Genomic DNA, 17074 nt, shown 5'->3' with positions numbered 1-17074 from the left:
TACAGCATGTCTGAATAACTGGAAGAAAAAAGTTGGCAAATAAAGTTCTCTTCCATAACATTTAAATTTTATTCGTTGACATATATTTAAAATTCATAAATAAATAATATATATATTTTGTAGAATTATATACATATATATATGCATATATCTATTACGCAAAGATGAATTAGTACTATTTAAGTATTATCAATGCAAACATATTTATTGAAATTAAGAAATAAAGTTTGGATAAATGTTTCACTTTTTAAATATTAGCATACTATGTATACTGTAACATGTATACTATACATGTATATAGCTCTTCATCGGGTACATACATATGTTCATATTATATATATGTATATATTATATATATTAAATAATACATTTTTATCGAATATTGTATCATCTATTTATAAAATAATAATATATATAGGTACTGTTTATGAAAAATGAGATATATCTGTATGAAACTTCAATATATGTGGAAGATAAAATTTATAATGTATTTATTATTGTTAAATAAAATTACTTTTCTAAGATGATCGAAATATTTTTCGGAAATAATGACATGTTATGGTTGTTGCAATTGTGATATTTACATGAATAATTAATTTTATTTGAAACTGGAAATATATGATAAGAATTTGCATCATTATGTACGTATATGTTTACACATACGCGTAGTTTCGTCTTTGTGTAAAATTATGTTTAATCATAAGATAAAGATATGGCTAGTCGCTTACCCAACAATTATTTTGAGTGATAGTTGATGCAGACTTTAAGTGTTTCTTGTTTGAAATTTCGTATATTTTATTAAATTTATATGACAATGGAAGCTTCACGTTTAGAACCTTGTATTCAATTACAATTATCAAGGGAAGAATTAGAAAATGTTGTAGATAAGGCTAAGGATTGGGCCCTTATGCATGGTATTAATTTATAGATGTATCAAACTAACGAAAAAACTGGTTCATTGTTTCTTATTCTTTAAAATATATAATAATGATTTTATTGAAATCAAACAATTCAAATTTAACTTATTTTTATCTAGGTATTAGTATGCGATCAAAAGTATCCTTTAATAAAAATCAGGTACAAGTTTTACCATTTACTTTATTACCATCAAGTTTTCCTAGGAAAAATTTTGAGAAAGCTAAGGGTATACAAGTATTATTGAATGAACTGATACATAAGGTTGCACATGATAATAATTTTCTAATAAAAAGTTTGAAAAGGTATATAAAAATAATAAGTTGTTTGTATTTGTATTTATATGTGTTATAGATAACTGTTTTATATCTTTTAGTACAATTGATGCAGATCCATTTACAGCAAAATTATTCAACATATATGAAACTATATATAAGGAAGGATTTAGTCAAGTAAAATACTAACATAATATAAATTTATTTTAAATAATGTATGATGAATAAGTCTCTAAGCAATTTTTCCCTTATAGACTTTAAGTCTTGGTCTACTTCGATCAGATTACATGTTACATGAGAATCAGATTAAACAAGTTGAATTAAATACTATTGCAAGTAGTTTTGGAGGAATAGTTACAGTTACTACTCAGTATCATAAGTAAGTTTTTGTTACAAAGTACGCAATATATTTTTTATGTTTAATCCTAATATAATGCATTTTTAGATATATCTTATCAGAAGTTGGACATGCGGATAAAATAAAAAATGTAGGTATCTTTAATTATTCCATATTTATTAAGTTCTTCTGATCCTTATTAAACTTTTGACGATGTTTAGATCCCAGAAAATAATCCAATTAATGGACTCTGTAAAGGGCTAATATATGCATGGAAATTATATGATAATGAAAAGTAAGTAGTACAAATATGGTAGCTAACTGTTAAATAATTAACATATTTTATTATAGGGCTGTAATATTATTTGTTGTTGAAAGTATTACTTATAATGTATGTGATCAGAGATTTCATGAATTTGAAATTTCTAAAATTAATCCTGATATTAAAATAATCAGAAGAAGTTTAAGAGATTTAGTGTCTGAAGCAAAGTTGGGACCAAATAAACAATTAATAGTGTATGTAATTATATAAAATATTTGAGAAGTTGTTTAGATATTATTAAATTTACTGTTTATATCTAAATAAGAAATTATTAAATATTTTTTTATTTTTAGTGGAGATTTAGAAGTTTCTGTAGTTTATTTTCGTTCTGGTTATGAAGTTGAAGCTTACCCCACTGAACGAGAATGGGAAATTAGATTATTAATCGAACGTTCAAAAGCAATAAAATGTCCATCAATACAATATCATCTAGCTGGTACTAAAAAGGTATAAAAAATACTCAATTTTGTTCTGAACAGTGTAAAGAATAAATAACCTTTATTAGGTACAACAATCTTTAGCTTATCCTAATGTACTTAACGTGCTTTTAAAAGATGATAATACAATAAAACAAATACAAGAGGTATTTGCTGGACTTTATTCTTTAGAATTTGTAAGTATTAGAAAACATTAATTGCAATTGTAATTTATACATATGATCATTTTAATATTAGATTTTGAAGCTATTTTTATACTGATCTGCATTGTAAACAGAATAACGAAGCAGAAGTAATAATTGATAATGCTATGTCAGATCCTAAAAAGTATGTTTTAAAACCACAAAGGGAAGGAGGTGGAAACAATGTTTATAATGAAGATATAAAGACTCATTTAGAATCTATGAGAAATTCAGAAGAAAGAACAGCTTGGATATTAATGGATCGTTTTTATCCACCTGTGCAAAAGAATTATATTGTACGTGGTCATAATGAACCATTTGAAGATAATCATTTAGATTTCTCTGATGTTGTATCAGAACTTGGTGTTTATGGTGTCATTATAGGGTAATAAAATATATTTCTTTCATAATTATTCTAGGAATTATATTGAGTGACTGAGTTCTCATTTTACAGAAGTAATAATGATATTATATATAATGAAGAGGTAGGACATATTCTGAGAACAAAACCATCAAATGAAAATGAAGGAGGAATAGCAGCTGGAATTGGAGCTATTGATAGTCCTTATTTAATTAGTTAATACAAAAGATATTCATATAGTTGCGAATTACCGGATATAGTTCAAAAGTATGAGAAATTTATATTATAGAATTATATCTTTACATATAATAATGTTAATAAAGAATGTTAAATGATAATTATTATAATTAAATATTATTAATTATTCTGTTTTTATTAATTGTATGTAAAAGGATATATACATGAAGGTTTTACATATTATTAAATATTTATAAAGTAGGTAAATAATTATGTACATACTTAAATTTGAATTTCATTTTAATTTAGCAAAAGTTAATATATATTATACTATATTAAGCGAATATCCTGTCCATTAGTAGATTCTTTAGATTCGTCATCTGATTGATCGAAATTGAGAAGTTTCACCATTTGTTTTTCGCCCTTCTCTGGTATATTTTCATTGTGATTCTAAATATAAAAAAAACATATATGTTTTCTACAACTGAATATGATGTAAGTAATTTACCTTTTGTATATCTATAATCGGATTAATGTATTCATGTTCTCCAGGTGGTAAACCAGAAATATAATTGAGCGAGGGTGTGATCTCATTTTGTTGCTGATATGATGGATTTTGGAAATGGATACTGCAAGTAGGATAAGAAGCTAATATTTCTGACTAAATTGAATTATCGATTAATTTACCTGAGATTATTTTTCTTTGAAAAGCGTGGTTTAATTTTCTGGTAATAAAAGTAGGCTGACGCAACTACGATACATGTTAGTACTGAAATTATTACACCAATTAGGGTCCCGTGTTGATAACGAATACTTCCGTTTCTACGGCCAGCTTTTTTCGTATCAAATTTAATTTTTATATTTGTATTTTCCATGCAAGTATTTCTGGAATCTTTCGGGTATCCATCGTGACAAATACATGCGGGTCCGTTGTTTCCCGAAACACACATGTAACTGCATTTATGTCTCTCGCAAGTGTTTTTTCCTAATACAGAAATGTGAATTTTGAACGTATTTCTCATTAGGAAATAACAAAAAAATTTTGTTAATCAATTAATTATTTAATTCACCAATAGGTTGCCTTATTGGGTGCGAAATAATAAAGTACTTTTCGATATTTGAAATACCAATGGTAATCGTTACACACGATTTGTCACCGTATAATTTGCATTTTTTTACTTTACCAGTTGTACTCATTAACCAATATAAAGAATCCTCGTATATGCTAATGCTCAAAGCCTGATGAACCTATGATATTAAAAATAAGAGTAATATAAACATATCTCGAACAATACCTTCCTTGCATAAATTATAATCTAGTAGAACTTACATCTGTGTTTAAAACTATAATACGATTAGAACCATCTAAATTCGAGGACTCAATATTTTTATGAAACGTATCTGACCAATACAATCTGGATCGTGTATAATCAATAGTTAATGCTAAGACAATACCAAGATCTCGATGTACAATCGCTGTTATATTAGTACCCATTGTATTGGATCGATATATTTCCGTCATAGGTCTATCGTAAGATGCCCAAGAAGTTTGGCTCCAAAACAACCACCTAAATTGAATAATAATATATATAATATTATACATAATATTATATATATATATATAATAATAATAATTGAATAATAACAAAAAATAAATGTTCACATATAAAAACAGCTACAAGATAGTATACTTTACTATACTATCAGCACTAAAATTTTATAAATCATATGACTAAATGTTTCAAAGAATTTATTAGCACCGTGATTCGTGTCTCAAATTGCCTTAAAACCTTTGGGATGAATGATTTACGATCGTATTCTTTAAACCCTTCAATTTTACAGATAATATATATATATAATATATATAACAATAATATATATATAATTATATATATTATTGTTTAATTAATTATATATATATAATTTTCCAAATTTTATTTTATACATAATATATTGTAATATGTTGTATAATTTGTAATTGTAGGAAGATGATATATTTACACTATACATGTGAATGTGTGTGTAAGCGTCAGAGGGCGTCCAGGTCAGAGTTGAGATAAAAAGCGGTTGGAAAACGGTTAGAAGAATGTAGAGAAGTCGGTTGACAACAAGCGTACGTGTAAGAAGATTATTGAGGTCTCCACAGTGTAATATATATGTATAGCTGTTGTGTGTGAATAAAGAAAACTATTTGTATATTCGAATCCTCTCTATACCTTAACAGTAATTTATAATCAAATTATATTATATAATAATAAAATTTGGAAAATGAAATAAATATTTATTTAGAATCGAATGAAATCATTTTTAAATGTTAGGTGCCAAAGAGGTATAAGTTTCTTAATTAAAACATACCCTTCTTTTGGTTCGATGGCAATAGAGACTGCTCGGTTTTTTAGTGGGATTGGTACTACTTTAGCACACTTCTGCTGTTCTAGATTGCATACCTGTAAATTAAAATTTAAAAGATTTTCATAGTATACTAAATATATAAATATATAAATATATACTAAATACAGATACCGAATGAACGCGAATAATGAATATTCGATACCTGAATACTGCTAAAATAGTCATTATCGTTGAAGTATACGTTATCGGTAATCCAATCAACAGCTAGAGCTTCCGGTCTGCCAAGGCCGGTAACAGTCTTTCGTTCCTTGGTCTTTATGTTTATTTTACTTACCATGCCCAAGTTATCTATGGGAGATATTGTATTAAGAGTTTAACAAAATGAAGAAATAAAATTATATTAGGAATTTAGTAAAATGTTTGAATCAAAGCAATAGTATGTACGTTGTATATAAAATGCATATGCATGATTTAGTTCCTAAGTGAGCTACAAAAAAATTTTTTTGCTAAATCGTTAAGGATAGAATGTGTTTTTGAAAAAAATATTTTATGCATTAAGACAAGTAAATTTTGTTTGATTACCATTGCTCCAATAGATAGTGTTTTCCCTCGTGTTCGCGTCAATACCGCTTATTTCATGATTTAGTTCTTCATAAACAACTTGAATTGAATTTAAATTTGGTGATAACTTCCTGATATCAGCACTAGAAACAGTAATTATTTCCATTTGTGATCCTACAATAAAATAATTCGTTACAGTATAAAATATTCACCTATTATAACTATTCTCTATAATTATTTAATTATTCCAAACAAAATAAAACTTAAGAAGATAAGTGTTTCTTTACCAGCCACTTTGCATGAAATTTTATCGCTTCGTATGACGTATTCCTCGTGGCATGAACAAGTAAAAGATCCATTAGTATTATAACATATTTGTGAACAAACATTGTCTTTACATTCGTCAATATCTTCGCAGGATTTAAAATCGTTACTCAATTGATATCCATTTCTACAACCACAGACGGGACCAATGGGTGTTTTGTGGCACATATTTGTGCAGGGATTGTACTTGGTACACGCAGTTGCTGTAAAAATATATACTTTAAATGTGAATTATTGTGTTCACATATTAGAGTAACATTGATTTAATTTGTCAATTACTAGAATTGAGCTTTTGAATGATACTTTTATTATTAAGTTACAATTAAAGTTACAATTAAGATATATTTTCATTTCTTTTGTCTACACTGTACGTACCACATTGTCCGAATTCATCGCTTCGATCGGAACAATCTACTTTTCCATCGCACACATTGGCAAAGGGGAGGCAGGCACCGTTGGAACATTTGAATTCTTTGCAAATAGAATTCATGCTGATGCCACTTATTTTCGAATTACCACCGTCACAATCTTTTTCATCCGACCCATCCCCACAATCGTCTATCCGGTCGCACACCCAGCTTTTATCGACGCATTTCTGATTATCGCAAACGTATTCTTCCTTTTGGCATCGAGGGCAATTACGTTCATCGTCGTTCTTTGGACAATCTGTAACGCCGTTACATCTACGAAAATGATAAGTTAATAAAACGGACAAATTGTTTGCTTTCTTCATTTTATTATGATGAAAATACACCTATTAAAAAATGGATATATACAATTAAATGAAACTCATCGTAATTTAAATTTACTGTACTATACATATGCTAAGCAATGTGGTAGTCTTAGAAATTGATTAAGAAAATGAATGTAAAATAATTACAAAATTAATAAATAATAGTGCTAAATTGACTAACCTGACTTGTTTCGGAAGACACAGTTCTGTGTTGAGACATTTATACTGATCTACAGTACAATTGACATAATTTCTGTTACCCGTTTCTTTGCAATATTGTTCATCGCTGTCATCTTCGCATTCACTGACTCCATTGCATTTCAGCACTAAATCGATGCAACGACCGTTGGAACAGGTAAACATCTCGGTTGGACACGCGTTTCTTTGGCATGTTACGCTCTCGTCGGAACCGTCTGGACAGTCAGCCTTTATCCACATGCGGAATTAAATAATTATGCAACTAAACATTTTAACGAAATAGGCTGGGTTTACTTTTTAATTAATTGTACATGATATATAAAAAATAAGTGTAAAAACTACCGTAACGTGATTCTACATTCCTGAATCGGTGGAGATTTGTAAAAAAATATTCAAAGGGAGAGAAAATTTCAAAGGGATTATGGGTCGCAAATGCCCCTCCTGTGAGAAAAAAATGTTGAAGTTTTAATAATTCTTAAACTGGCTTTATTTGCAGTGCCTTTATTCTGCATTCTCGGATCTCATGTAATTTGCTTAGGAAACGTGAACATAAAAATCGCAAATACGTCGCACTTGTTACGTATGCAAATGTAGGCAATGATGTAGGCAAAAAGATAGGGGCGATAATATGATCTCCAATAATCGTCTTTGATCGAAACTTTCAACATCGCTGCTTGTGGATTTCTGTAAGTCCAAATCCTGGCACTTTGTCGATTGAGGATGCTACAATTCGAGGAACCGCTCTCATCCATAAATAATACACACTCTAAAAAGTGGGCAACTTATATAGCATGGCAAAAGCTTTGTCGAGTAGCATAGTCATTTGCCTGTAGTGCTTGAACGCGGCGAATTTTTTAAAGCCGTAAATCTTTTTCTCTGATTATTCCTCGCACTGTCACGTGACTGATTCTTATTCGATGAACTACTTTATGTAGGTCTAATAGTGGATAAGGACGAACAAAAGCGATAATCAACCTATTCTTCTTTACGATAATTGATGCGGGCTCGATCTGTATTCAAATGCCGCAATATTAATTTTTGATCATCAAATTGTTAACATAGCCGCTGAAAATTGAATTATCATGGAATGTCTCCTGCACATAGAGATTTACCATTATTCCTACTTTCTCATTAAATGAGAATAATTAAATGTAAACACATTATGAATTAAACCAGTTTAAGGATTATTAAAACTTTAATATTTTTTTCTGACAGGAAGGGCATTTGCAGCCCATGATTCCTTTGAGAATTTTTGCACGAACATCTTTTTACAAATCTCCACCGATTTAGGAGTGTAGAATCATGCTACAGTAGTTTTTACACTTATTTTTTATACAGCTTGTACATTAAACGAGTTAGAATACATGACCAAGTTGTCGTTTGCCGTTTTTCTTTTTTGAGGAAAGTATCAACTACGATATAATCAACAAAGAAAATGGATAGTGTAATAAGATTCATCTTTCTCGTTTTCCGTTTAAGTACAATTTAAGTGCATTAGAAAAATACAGTTGCATTGTTTTTAACTTACAACGCATTATACGTTGTTATATTACAAAAATAAACAATAGTGCATAATATACACGTAAAAAATGAATGTTTCATAAGGTACTGATGTAAAGAAGCCTAATTGAAAGTTTGGACTCACCTCTCCATCGCATTTCCACGTTTTGGGTATACAAGTCCCGATTTCGCATGCGAAGGCATCGCCATCGCACTTGTGCTTGTCGCAATTAAGTTCGTCCGAAAAATCGGTGCAATCACTTTGTCCGTTGCACACGAGATATTTCGATATGCAAGCCCCTTCGTGACATTGAAACTCATCTGGAAGATATTAGAGTCATCGTGAATAATTGTTGGCCGCTTGAGTACGACAAAGGCCTTTATTCAGCCTTCATTCTGCATACATATCGAACATAGTTTTTCGATGTTGATGTCTTATGACAATAGCATTATTCGACTCGTTTACACGAGCTCGAGATATCTTATCGCGTCGAATAAATTGATCGAAAAAGAATCGAAACATGATCTTGATAAGGCATATAACTGAGAATCAATCGGATATTTATTTTTATTTCCATGCGAGAGTCAGAGTTGAAGGAGAAGTATGTGTATAGAAATATAAAAACGGGAAGAAGAAATGTTAATTTTTCCTTATATAAATCGATAAATTCAGTCGTCTTTCTATTGTTTCAAGCTTGAAATCAGTTATGAATAGATGTTATCAATTCATTTAATCACTAATAACGTGACTTCAGCTACGATTACTTTATTACGATTGTTTAAGCAAACAACACGATAGTTTTAAACAATATTAATTTATTGATTCAAATAAATATTCGATCTATTTAATAGTTTAATTTACTGATCTCTCAATTTGATCTACATTGTCGTTCGCTTTATATACACAGTATATAATTTATCGCTTATAACGTGTGCTCTAAATGTTTAGACAGTCTTGTTATTGTAGACAATAAGCACGTTATAAATAAGATTTAGTAAGGGTTTTGATTTACTGGAGTCGCATTCCTTTTTATCACAGCCTTCCTCATCCGATCGATCGACACAGTCGTAGTGGGAATTACAACGTTTCGTCTTGCTTATGCAGTCGCCGTTTTTACATTGAAACTGATCCTCATGCTTGCACCTTGACCAATGGTGTTCATCGCAAATACTTGATTCATCTTCACCGTTAGGACAATCCTGTATTCCGTCGCATCTGTTGTTGCGAAATATTTAAGTTTAATAACGCATGCAGATATTAAGTATAAAATATAAATGATAGTAGTATTTTCAAATTTACAGGTATATTCTGCATATCAAAATAAAATAAGATGAATTCGTATATTTTTATCCAATAAAGGTATGAAATAATTTTTATTGTCATGTTACAGTCATGAATTAGCAAGTGTTGAATGCCAACGCAGACTGATGGTTTCCATTGTTTAAGTGATCTTAAAATTATAAATCAATTGAACATCGTACAATCCGTTTGATATGATTGATTTATCAAGTCCTATATTAAAAATACAAAATAGTAATTATCCATGAAGTAAGAATTTCAGTGACTATGTTTCAGAGATTAAACTTTTATCTATTCATGATTAATAGACATGGAAAGTTACAGAATACACTTATAAATTGATAAATACCATGGCTGAACCATTCAAGATAATAATATCTTACCTTTGATGGGATTTTATGCATATATCGTGTTCTCCACATTTTATTTCGCCAGCATTACATGCAGTTTGAAGAGTACACGTTCGATTATCTACGTTCAGCATCATGTCGGGTGGACACGCGCAGATCTGAAAATTTAAATGAAATATAAGTACAAGGATAATCGGGTCTCAAAGAAATCGTATTATTCAAACACTCTAAGCTTACATATGAATCAGCATTAGATAACAGGCACACGTGAGAACAGTTTCCGTTGTTGTTGCGACACTGGTGCTCTTCTATGTATGTTCGGTGAAAACTTATTAACTGCATTCTATTCAAGTCTTTAGGTACTTCTGAAAGATACAATTGTTTCTGTATAATTGGTATAATTCTTTTTTTTTTTATATTCGATTATTTATACGATAAATTGGATTGTGTGATTAATCGCTATTTGTATTCTTTATTCTCTTTATATCTCATTATTATTTTATTTAATTGCATAAAATGCTAAGAATGGAGAAAACTTAGTTAAAATTATGCATTCATTCCATAAGATAAATCCATTCATCAACGATCTAGACAATATATTTGTTTATGGTTGACGATTCGGGTCCGTTGATTAATAATTGATTATCAAAGAGTTTTATAACTTATTTCATATTACTCACCTAATGTAATATGCTTCTGATATTGCTGTGTGTTACTTTTGTTGGTCCAATATAATTTGTTCGATTTATATTGAGTCCAAAACACATAGTCACTAAGAACAGTGAGACTCACGGGTTCCTGTAATCCAGTGCGGAAGATATATGTTTCGAAACCTAAAAAATTTAATTATATTTATATTTATATCTATATTATAGTCATTAATATTAGTCATTTATCATGATAGAAATACAAACCCGGAATGGTCGTACTACCAATACGACCAGTGCCTTGATCACTCCAAAACAATAGTTTCAGAACTCTGTCGTAGCACAGAGATATTTTCGGTCCAATTAAATGTGTCTTATTCCCTTCGATCGTGACTCTTGGACCAACCCCGTTCATGTTCATCAGGTCTATGCGATACAATTCATTCGTTCTGAATACGACCATCATGATACTAAAACATCATCACATAATGATCTTTCCATAAAGATTCTACCATAATGCTTAGCAAATTAAAATAAAAAGACATGTATATAGAATTATATCGAAATTCATTTGTCTTTCTGCGATTCATGTACAAAAATGATTACCTTTCTTCAGGTACAAGTGCAATATCGTAAGGCTCGTCTTGGAAGTAGAAGATCGTTTTCTCATTATTGTTCAGGCTGTGGACCTCGATAGTTTTGTGTTTCACATCCGACAAATATAGATTATTTCCGATGTAGTCGAAATCCATTCCACCTAATATTTCGTTTTCAATAGACATCATGCTTTTCTCTTCACCAGTCTGCATGTTAAAATGGAAAATGTTGTCCCTTAGCTGATCGCTGGCTAGTAAACCACCTGTGTCGATTTTTGTTCGATAATATTGAAAATATTTGAAAGTAGCAATGTTATATAACTATAACGATATAAATGTTATATATGCTTGATGATTTTTATAGACATTAAAGCGTTGTGATGTCATTATGAGCTTAAATAAAATCACGTTAAATAACATTATTCGACTTTGAAAGGTTTCGACCGCGTGTTTAGAGTAACAAATATATTTTTGTTATATGAAATATCATGGTTTGTCTATTGGAATAAGTAGGATGTTTGTCAATAATCGATTATTAAAATCGTACCAGTAAGAGGATTATAAGCAACCTCAGTGACGTGATTTAATGTGTCGCTGGTAGTAATTTTCGGTTTTCCCAACAGTTCATGATAATAGTCTATGAATGTGCTTCCTGCTGCGATAATTAAATGCGTCTTCTTCTTGACCGCTGAAATTTATTTAATTCGTGTGTATATTTATTTAATTATTAAATATCAAGTTACGTCTTATATTTAATTCACTAGTTTACAGCAATAATACAACTTACCACGGCACGTATGGTTATCAGAATTTAATTCTTTGTCCAATGTGCAAGCGCAAGTATAGCTATTCGCTGAGTTTAATAGACACAATTGAGAACACGGACTTGAATTGCAGGGATTCGGCATCTATTATCGAATATTGTATCATTTATTTATGAATAAATTGGCGAGAAAGAAAGAAATGAACGCATAGAGTTACCTTGGGTTTTAAAACAGAGTGATATATATGTATGCCATAAATAGTACTGTTTGTAGACACTAAAACTTCCCAATTTTTACCAGTGAATTTATCACATGACTGTATGGTATTAGATATCCAATCGCTCCAGTACAACTTATTTTCAAACACAGCTAATGAAAATGGCCTCTTTGCTATATCTTTTAATATGGCCTAAAACGGTACAAATAAAAAGCGAGTAAATAATTTTTACTGTAATTATCGTTCTTCAGACGAACATTGTTCTAATGTTCGGTGTAGAAATGTGAAATATACCTTTCGATCTGTACCATCCAGTCGTACCGATTCGATTACTTTTGCTTTAGCGTCTATCCAGTATAATCTTTCATTCGCGTAATCGATAGATAAACTGTTTGGCAATTCTAAATCTTTGCTGACTAACACAGTGTTATTTTTTCCATCCATCCCTGCCCTCAATATGCATGAATCCATGCCCCATTTGGACCAATACATTAAACTGGAAACACATAATTTTATTATTTATTTTGAACTTGTAAAAATTCCTTAACTTGTGTTACTTTTTGAACATTTAATTACAGAAAGTATAATAAAAAGCTGATAAAACCAAGATATGGCAATTTTATAAAAGTAGTAATATAAAATTTCATAATTTTTTTTTAAACAGATATTTAGGAGATTGAAATACTTTATTTATTCAGATGCTGAAAATACTTTTGAATCTCAATTGTTCAGTTTTTTACGTTTGAAATGCACTTACCCACTGGACGGTAATAAAACAAGACCTCGCGGTTTATCGTTTTGTTCTTTTATTATAACAGTACAATAAGAACCATCATTGTTACAAACTCCGATATGCATATAACCACCGTCCGTGAAATATATGTTGCCTGTTACCCAATCTACTGCCATGTCATCGGGGCTGCTCAAACCTTGAAGATATATATATATACATATATAAGAAAATGAGCAACAAAGGAAATAAGTAACGTACATGCAAACTTCAGATGTGAGTATCAATCTGATCTAATGAAATTAAAATTTTGTAATAAAGTACAGTAGGAAAGATTAGAGTAATTTGAGAATACGATTTATATGCATAATTTACCTGCTGTAACAATGACCTCTCGCTGCGAACCATCCTCTAAACTTTTGATTATCGCTTCGTTTCCGTCCTCGATATCGGACCAGTATACATTATTCGCGTCTAAAGAAATGGCCACGGCGTGTTGCAAATTTTGAGTCACCGGATAATACAACCGAGAATTGAGATAAATACCACGGATTTCAGATTTAATTGAAAACATCATCAAACCTTCGCCACCTGTGGATAAACAATAGAAAATAGACACTAATTAGAAATACGTAGATACTTAAGAAAATGAGGCTTTTTATCTTTCAAGAAGGTATTTATCTTTCAAAATCTTTCCTTTTTACTGTTTCTATTTGTTCTATCATTCACAGAATATAGAACCTATCACAGATAAGAATTAAATTTTTAAAAAATTTTGTTTGTACAAAGCTGAGAAAAGATTTACCTTCGGCTTGACAAGTTCTTTTGTCATCGTTCAGACTGTAACCAGGTTGACATGAGCATGTGTAAGATCCAACGCTATTGATACATTCTTGATCGCAAATTCCGTAATTACCGCACTCATTCACATCTATAAAATAATAGATATGTATATAAAATAACTCTGTAGTTTCTTCTTGATCATGACTTTGATAATTAACTCGAATCTAAATCAGATCTGAATATTTGTCTGTAATCAAGATTTAGTTCAGTAAAAAGAAAAAATAGATTGTTAATCTTTTATCTTCACCCTCGCATGAGGTCTGGTTGTTCACCAACTTGTAACCTGGTCGACACGAACATTGAGCACCTTCAGGTGTTTTCCTGCAATTATGTTGACACCTTGCTTCCTTGCACGATGCATCAGCTATGATTTGAAATAATTAAACCTATTACTGTTAAATTGTCAAGGCTTGGCTCAAAAATTGCCATCAGACTTTATATTACTGAATCGAAACAATATCTTCTTCACTATTACTTACCCTTGATACATGCATCTATATCTTCATCTGAATTATCACCGCAGTTATCCTTCTCATTACAAGTTGCGTTCAGAGAAATGCATCTTTTATTTTTGCACAGATATCGATCGTATTCGTTGTTACATTGATCGGCTGGTATCATGTAATTCTCTATGGATTATAAAACAGCAATATAAGTTTGACACTTGTAGATCTTATTTAACATCAAAATATAGTTTAAGGAAATAAAAGAAGAAAAATTACCGCATTTTTCTTCATCGCTCTTATCCGGACAATCTGGGATACCGTCGCAAACCCATTCGTTTCTTATGCAATGGCCATCTTTGCATTTGAATGCGTCGCAATTTACCTGCAATAATTGAGAATATATCGATTAGAAGAATATTTGTAATTCGTATAATCTTCAAATTAGTAAGTCAATCTGCTGTACCAAAGAACCACCTTGTAACATATGTAAAGTCTGATGTACAATAAAGTATTATTATTATTATTATTATTATTATTATTATTATTATTATTACTATTATTATTATTATTATTATGTAATCTTCAAATTCATTTAGAATATAATATGTCAGGAAAATTAAATATTTTATTTTTGCATTCAAGTTACTATAGATTGAGACAAAAAGAATATATCTTATTAACGTCTTTATTGCCTAAAATAAAAATAATAAGTGGCTGATCAATTATGGAATGCTTGATACTTGCATCATATATAAATGAAAGTTATGAATAATTGTAATGAATTTCTTCAATCTGTAATATCGATTGATATTTAATCCAATTTATATTATAATTAACATAAATAATCTTATATATTTTTTCATTCTCGGAGTACTGATCTAGGAATTATGCTGTTATTTGATAAGAAGTCAAAATTTAAATGCGATCTCACATCTTTTACGCAACCATCGTACTCATCGCTGCCATCGGAACAATCTTCTTTTGCGTCGCAGAATTTTTCTATCGGTATACAAGTATGAATATCGGAACATTGGTACTCGTCTATAGCGCAACGAATCGTTTCAAGGTTTTGAAGCTGAAATAAAAAAATTGATTTTGTTACATATTAGAAGTATAATATAAGAATAATATATATATATATAATATAAGAAACCATTTCGTTGTAAAATATACAGTTCCGAATAAAATAATAATTTACAATATAAAAATAAATATATATGTAATACAATCATATAATGTATAATACTCTATCGACTTATGGAACATATTGAGAAATTTTAGACGTGGAATATTTTGCAATCTCTTGCAAATAATTTTAAATTATTTAACTACACAATTCTTTAATAACAAAAAATATAAAAATAAGCAATATATTATTATAAATATCGTTTTGATGATAATTATGAATTAATATATACTTGGTAGCCTTCACAATCCGTTTCGTCGGAACCGTCACCGCATTCATCTTCCCCATCGCAGCGAAAGATGGATGAAATGCATTTTTTGTTCGAGCACAAGAAGAGATCCGGTGGTTCGCAGCCTATAGCTTCAAATTAAAAGGTAAAAAAAGTATAAATTAGAATGCGCTAGAAATAAATTGTTACTGGATCTAATTGTAATATGTACGATGAAAGTTACCTGCGGTATCGACGTGCGGGTTGAAGATACTTACAACCAGAAGTACGAACAATTTGCGATACATAATCTGAAATAATTTTTGTCGAATTAATTTACATTTTCATTAAACAATCGAAAATATTTTCTTATTATTTTAAAGTCTTCACCGGCATAATTTGTTTAATCGCTAGAATGCCACGGTCATCGTACAAAACTAATTAAAAGATATTTGGTTTTTATATCATTGATACAACAGGTATGAGAGCAAAAGTTCAAGCGTTACAACACAATGAAGTAAACATAAGTTGAAAAACGCAAGTATGATAGAATTTGAGGGTCAAATCATCTTCGTATCATTTTTCGACGGTTAGTCTTTTCAACGGCACCAATGTTCTTTGTGTATTACTAATTGTATCTTCTCATTTATGTTTTTTATACAAGTTCAAATATTATAAATGCTTGAGAACCTCGTAAATGACACAATATGAATAATAAATAAAATACTAATCAGTATATCCGATACACTGACAAATGTAGATTTTAAGTATATTATACAAACTTAGATCTGCAAAAATGATATCACAGGTGGAACTTATTTTCATTAAATTAAGTAAACTTTGTTTTAACTACACCAACTCCTAATAAAAATTACGGAATATGATTTGAATTAGGTACTCTTTATAATAAAATTGGCGGAATTAACATTTTATAACATAACTACAAAATGGAATAGGTATAAAAGGTTTCTAAGATAAAATATTTCGTTTCGATATACTTACGAGAGGTGTTCTTACCATTACGACTGTTAAACGAAAACTAAAGGCCGTTACAGAGACCGTACCAAAGTTGTGTAGTTGAGGTCGTTTTTCTAATAATACACATATTGTTAT

General features: G+C 29.9%; 2 protein-coding genes across 5 annotated transcripts; one reads left to right on the top strand and one right to left on the bottom strand.

Moving 5' to 3' along the window:
• Positions 1 to 471: 471 nt before the first annotated feature.
• LOC100650384 (glutathione synthetase) lies at positions 472 to 3765 on the top strand. 2 transcript variants are annotated; one of them, XM_012319037.3, is made up of 12 exons: positions 472 to 641; positions 1037 to 1220; positions 1292 to 1367; positions 1445 to 1569; positions 1636 to 1678; positions 1749 to 1822; positions 1879 to 2043; positions 2143 to 2296; positions 2355 to 2462; positions 2564 to 2853; positions 2923 to 3096; positions 3559 to 3765. In XM_012319037.3, exons 2-11 carry the CDS (start codon positions 1045 to 1047, stop codon positions 3047 to 3049), a joined length of 1338 nt encoding a protein of 445 aa, XP_012174427.1. In that variant the 5' UTR covers positions 472 to 641; positions 1037 to 1044; the 3' UTR covers positions 3050 to 3096; positions 3559 to 3765. The 2 variants fall into 2 exon arrangements, with proteins under 2 accessions (XP_012174427.1, XP_003402715.1); XM_003402667.4 differs by lacking the exon at positions 472 to 641 and adding an exon at positions 652 to 914.
• LOC100649042 (vitellogenin receptor) lies at positions 3182 to 17030 on the bottom strand. 3 transcript variants are annotated; one of them, XM_003402655.4, is made up of 32 exons: positions 16964 to 17030; positions 16206 to 16272; positions 15986 to 16113; positions 15499 to 15642; positions 14844 to 14949; positions 14601 to 14750; positions 14369 to 14485; positions 14084 to 14209; positions 13654 to 13869; positions 13306 to 13477; positions 12843 to 13044; positions 12549 to 12740; positions 12355 to 12475; positions 12115 to 12255; positions 11578 to 11830; positions 11239 to 11441; positions 11005 to 11157; positions 10562 to 10689; positions 10358 to 10482; positions 9688 to 9890; positions 8820 to 8995; positions 7158 to 7402; positions 6619 to 6926; positions 6207 to 6446; positions 5941 to 6093; positions 5561 to 5706; positions 5362 to 5453; positions 4337 to 4574; positions 4077 to 4254; positions 3694 to 3991; positions 3515 to 3635; positions 3182 to 3456 (listed from the first exon to the last, which is right to left on the bottom strand). In XM_003402655.4, exons 1-32 carry the CDS (start codon positions 16979 to 16981, stop codon positions 3337 to 3339), a joined length of 5280 nt encoding a protein of 1759 aa, XP_003402703.2. In that variant the 5' UTR covers positions 16982 to 17030; the 3' UTR covers positions 3182 to 3336. The 3 variants fall into 3 exon arrangements, with proteins under 3 accessions (XP_003402703.2, XP_048262570.1, XP_020723551.2); XM_048406613.1 differs by having other exon boundaries at positions 16979 to 16997; XM_020867892.2 differs by lacking the exon at positions 3515 to 3635.
• Positions 17031 to 17074: the final 44 nt, after the last annotated feature.

The sequence above is a fragment of the Bombus terrestris genome, chromosome 6 (genome assembly GCF_910591885.1).
Source record: "Bombus terrestris chromosome 6, iyBomTerr1.2, whole genome shotgun sequence".
NCBI classification, from domain to species: domain Eukaryota; kingdom Metazoa; phylum Arthropoda; class Insecta; order Hymenoptera; family Apidae; genus Bombus; species Bombus terrestris.
This window is presented reverse-complemented; position numbering and strand designations above follow the sequence as displayed.

Bases quoted from the DNA above. Each gene is read 5' to 3' on its own strand.
- LOC100650384 (XM_003402667.4), top strand. From the start codon at position 809: ATGACAATGGAAGCTTCACGTTTAGAACCTTGTATTCAATTACAATTA. The intron at 915-1,036 runs GTATTAATTTAT...ATTTTTATCTAG, and splicing joins GGATTGGGCCCTTATGCATG to GTATTAGTATGCGATCAAAA. The intron at 1,823-1,878 runs GTAAGTAGTACA...ATTTTATTATAG, and splicing joins AAATTATATGATAATGAAAA to GGCTGTAATATTATTTGTTG.
- LOC100649042 (XM_003402655.4), bottom strand. The intron at 12,741-12,842 runs GTATATTTCACA...GTACCGTTTTAG, and splicing joins TGGATGGTACAGATCGAAAG to GCCATATTAAAAGATATAGC. The intron at 6,447-6,618 runs GTACGTACAGTG...ATATTTTTACAG, and splicing joins CGATGAATTCGGACAATGTG to CAACTGCGTGTACCAAGTAC.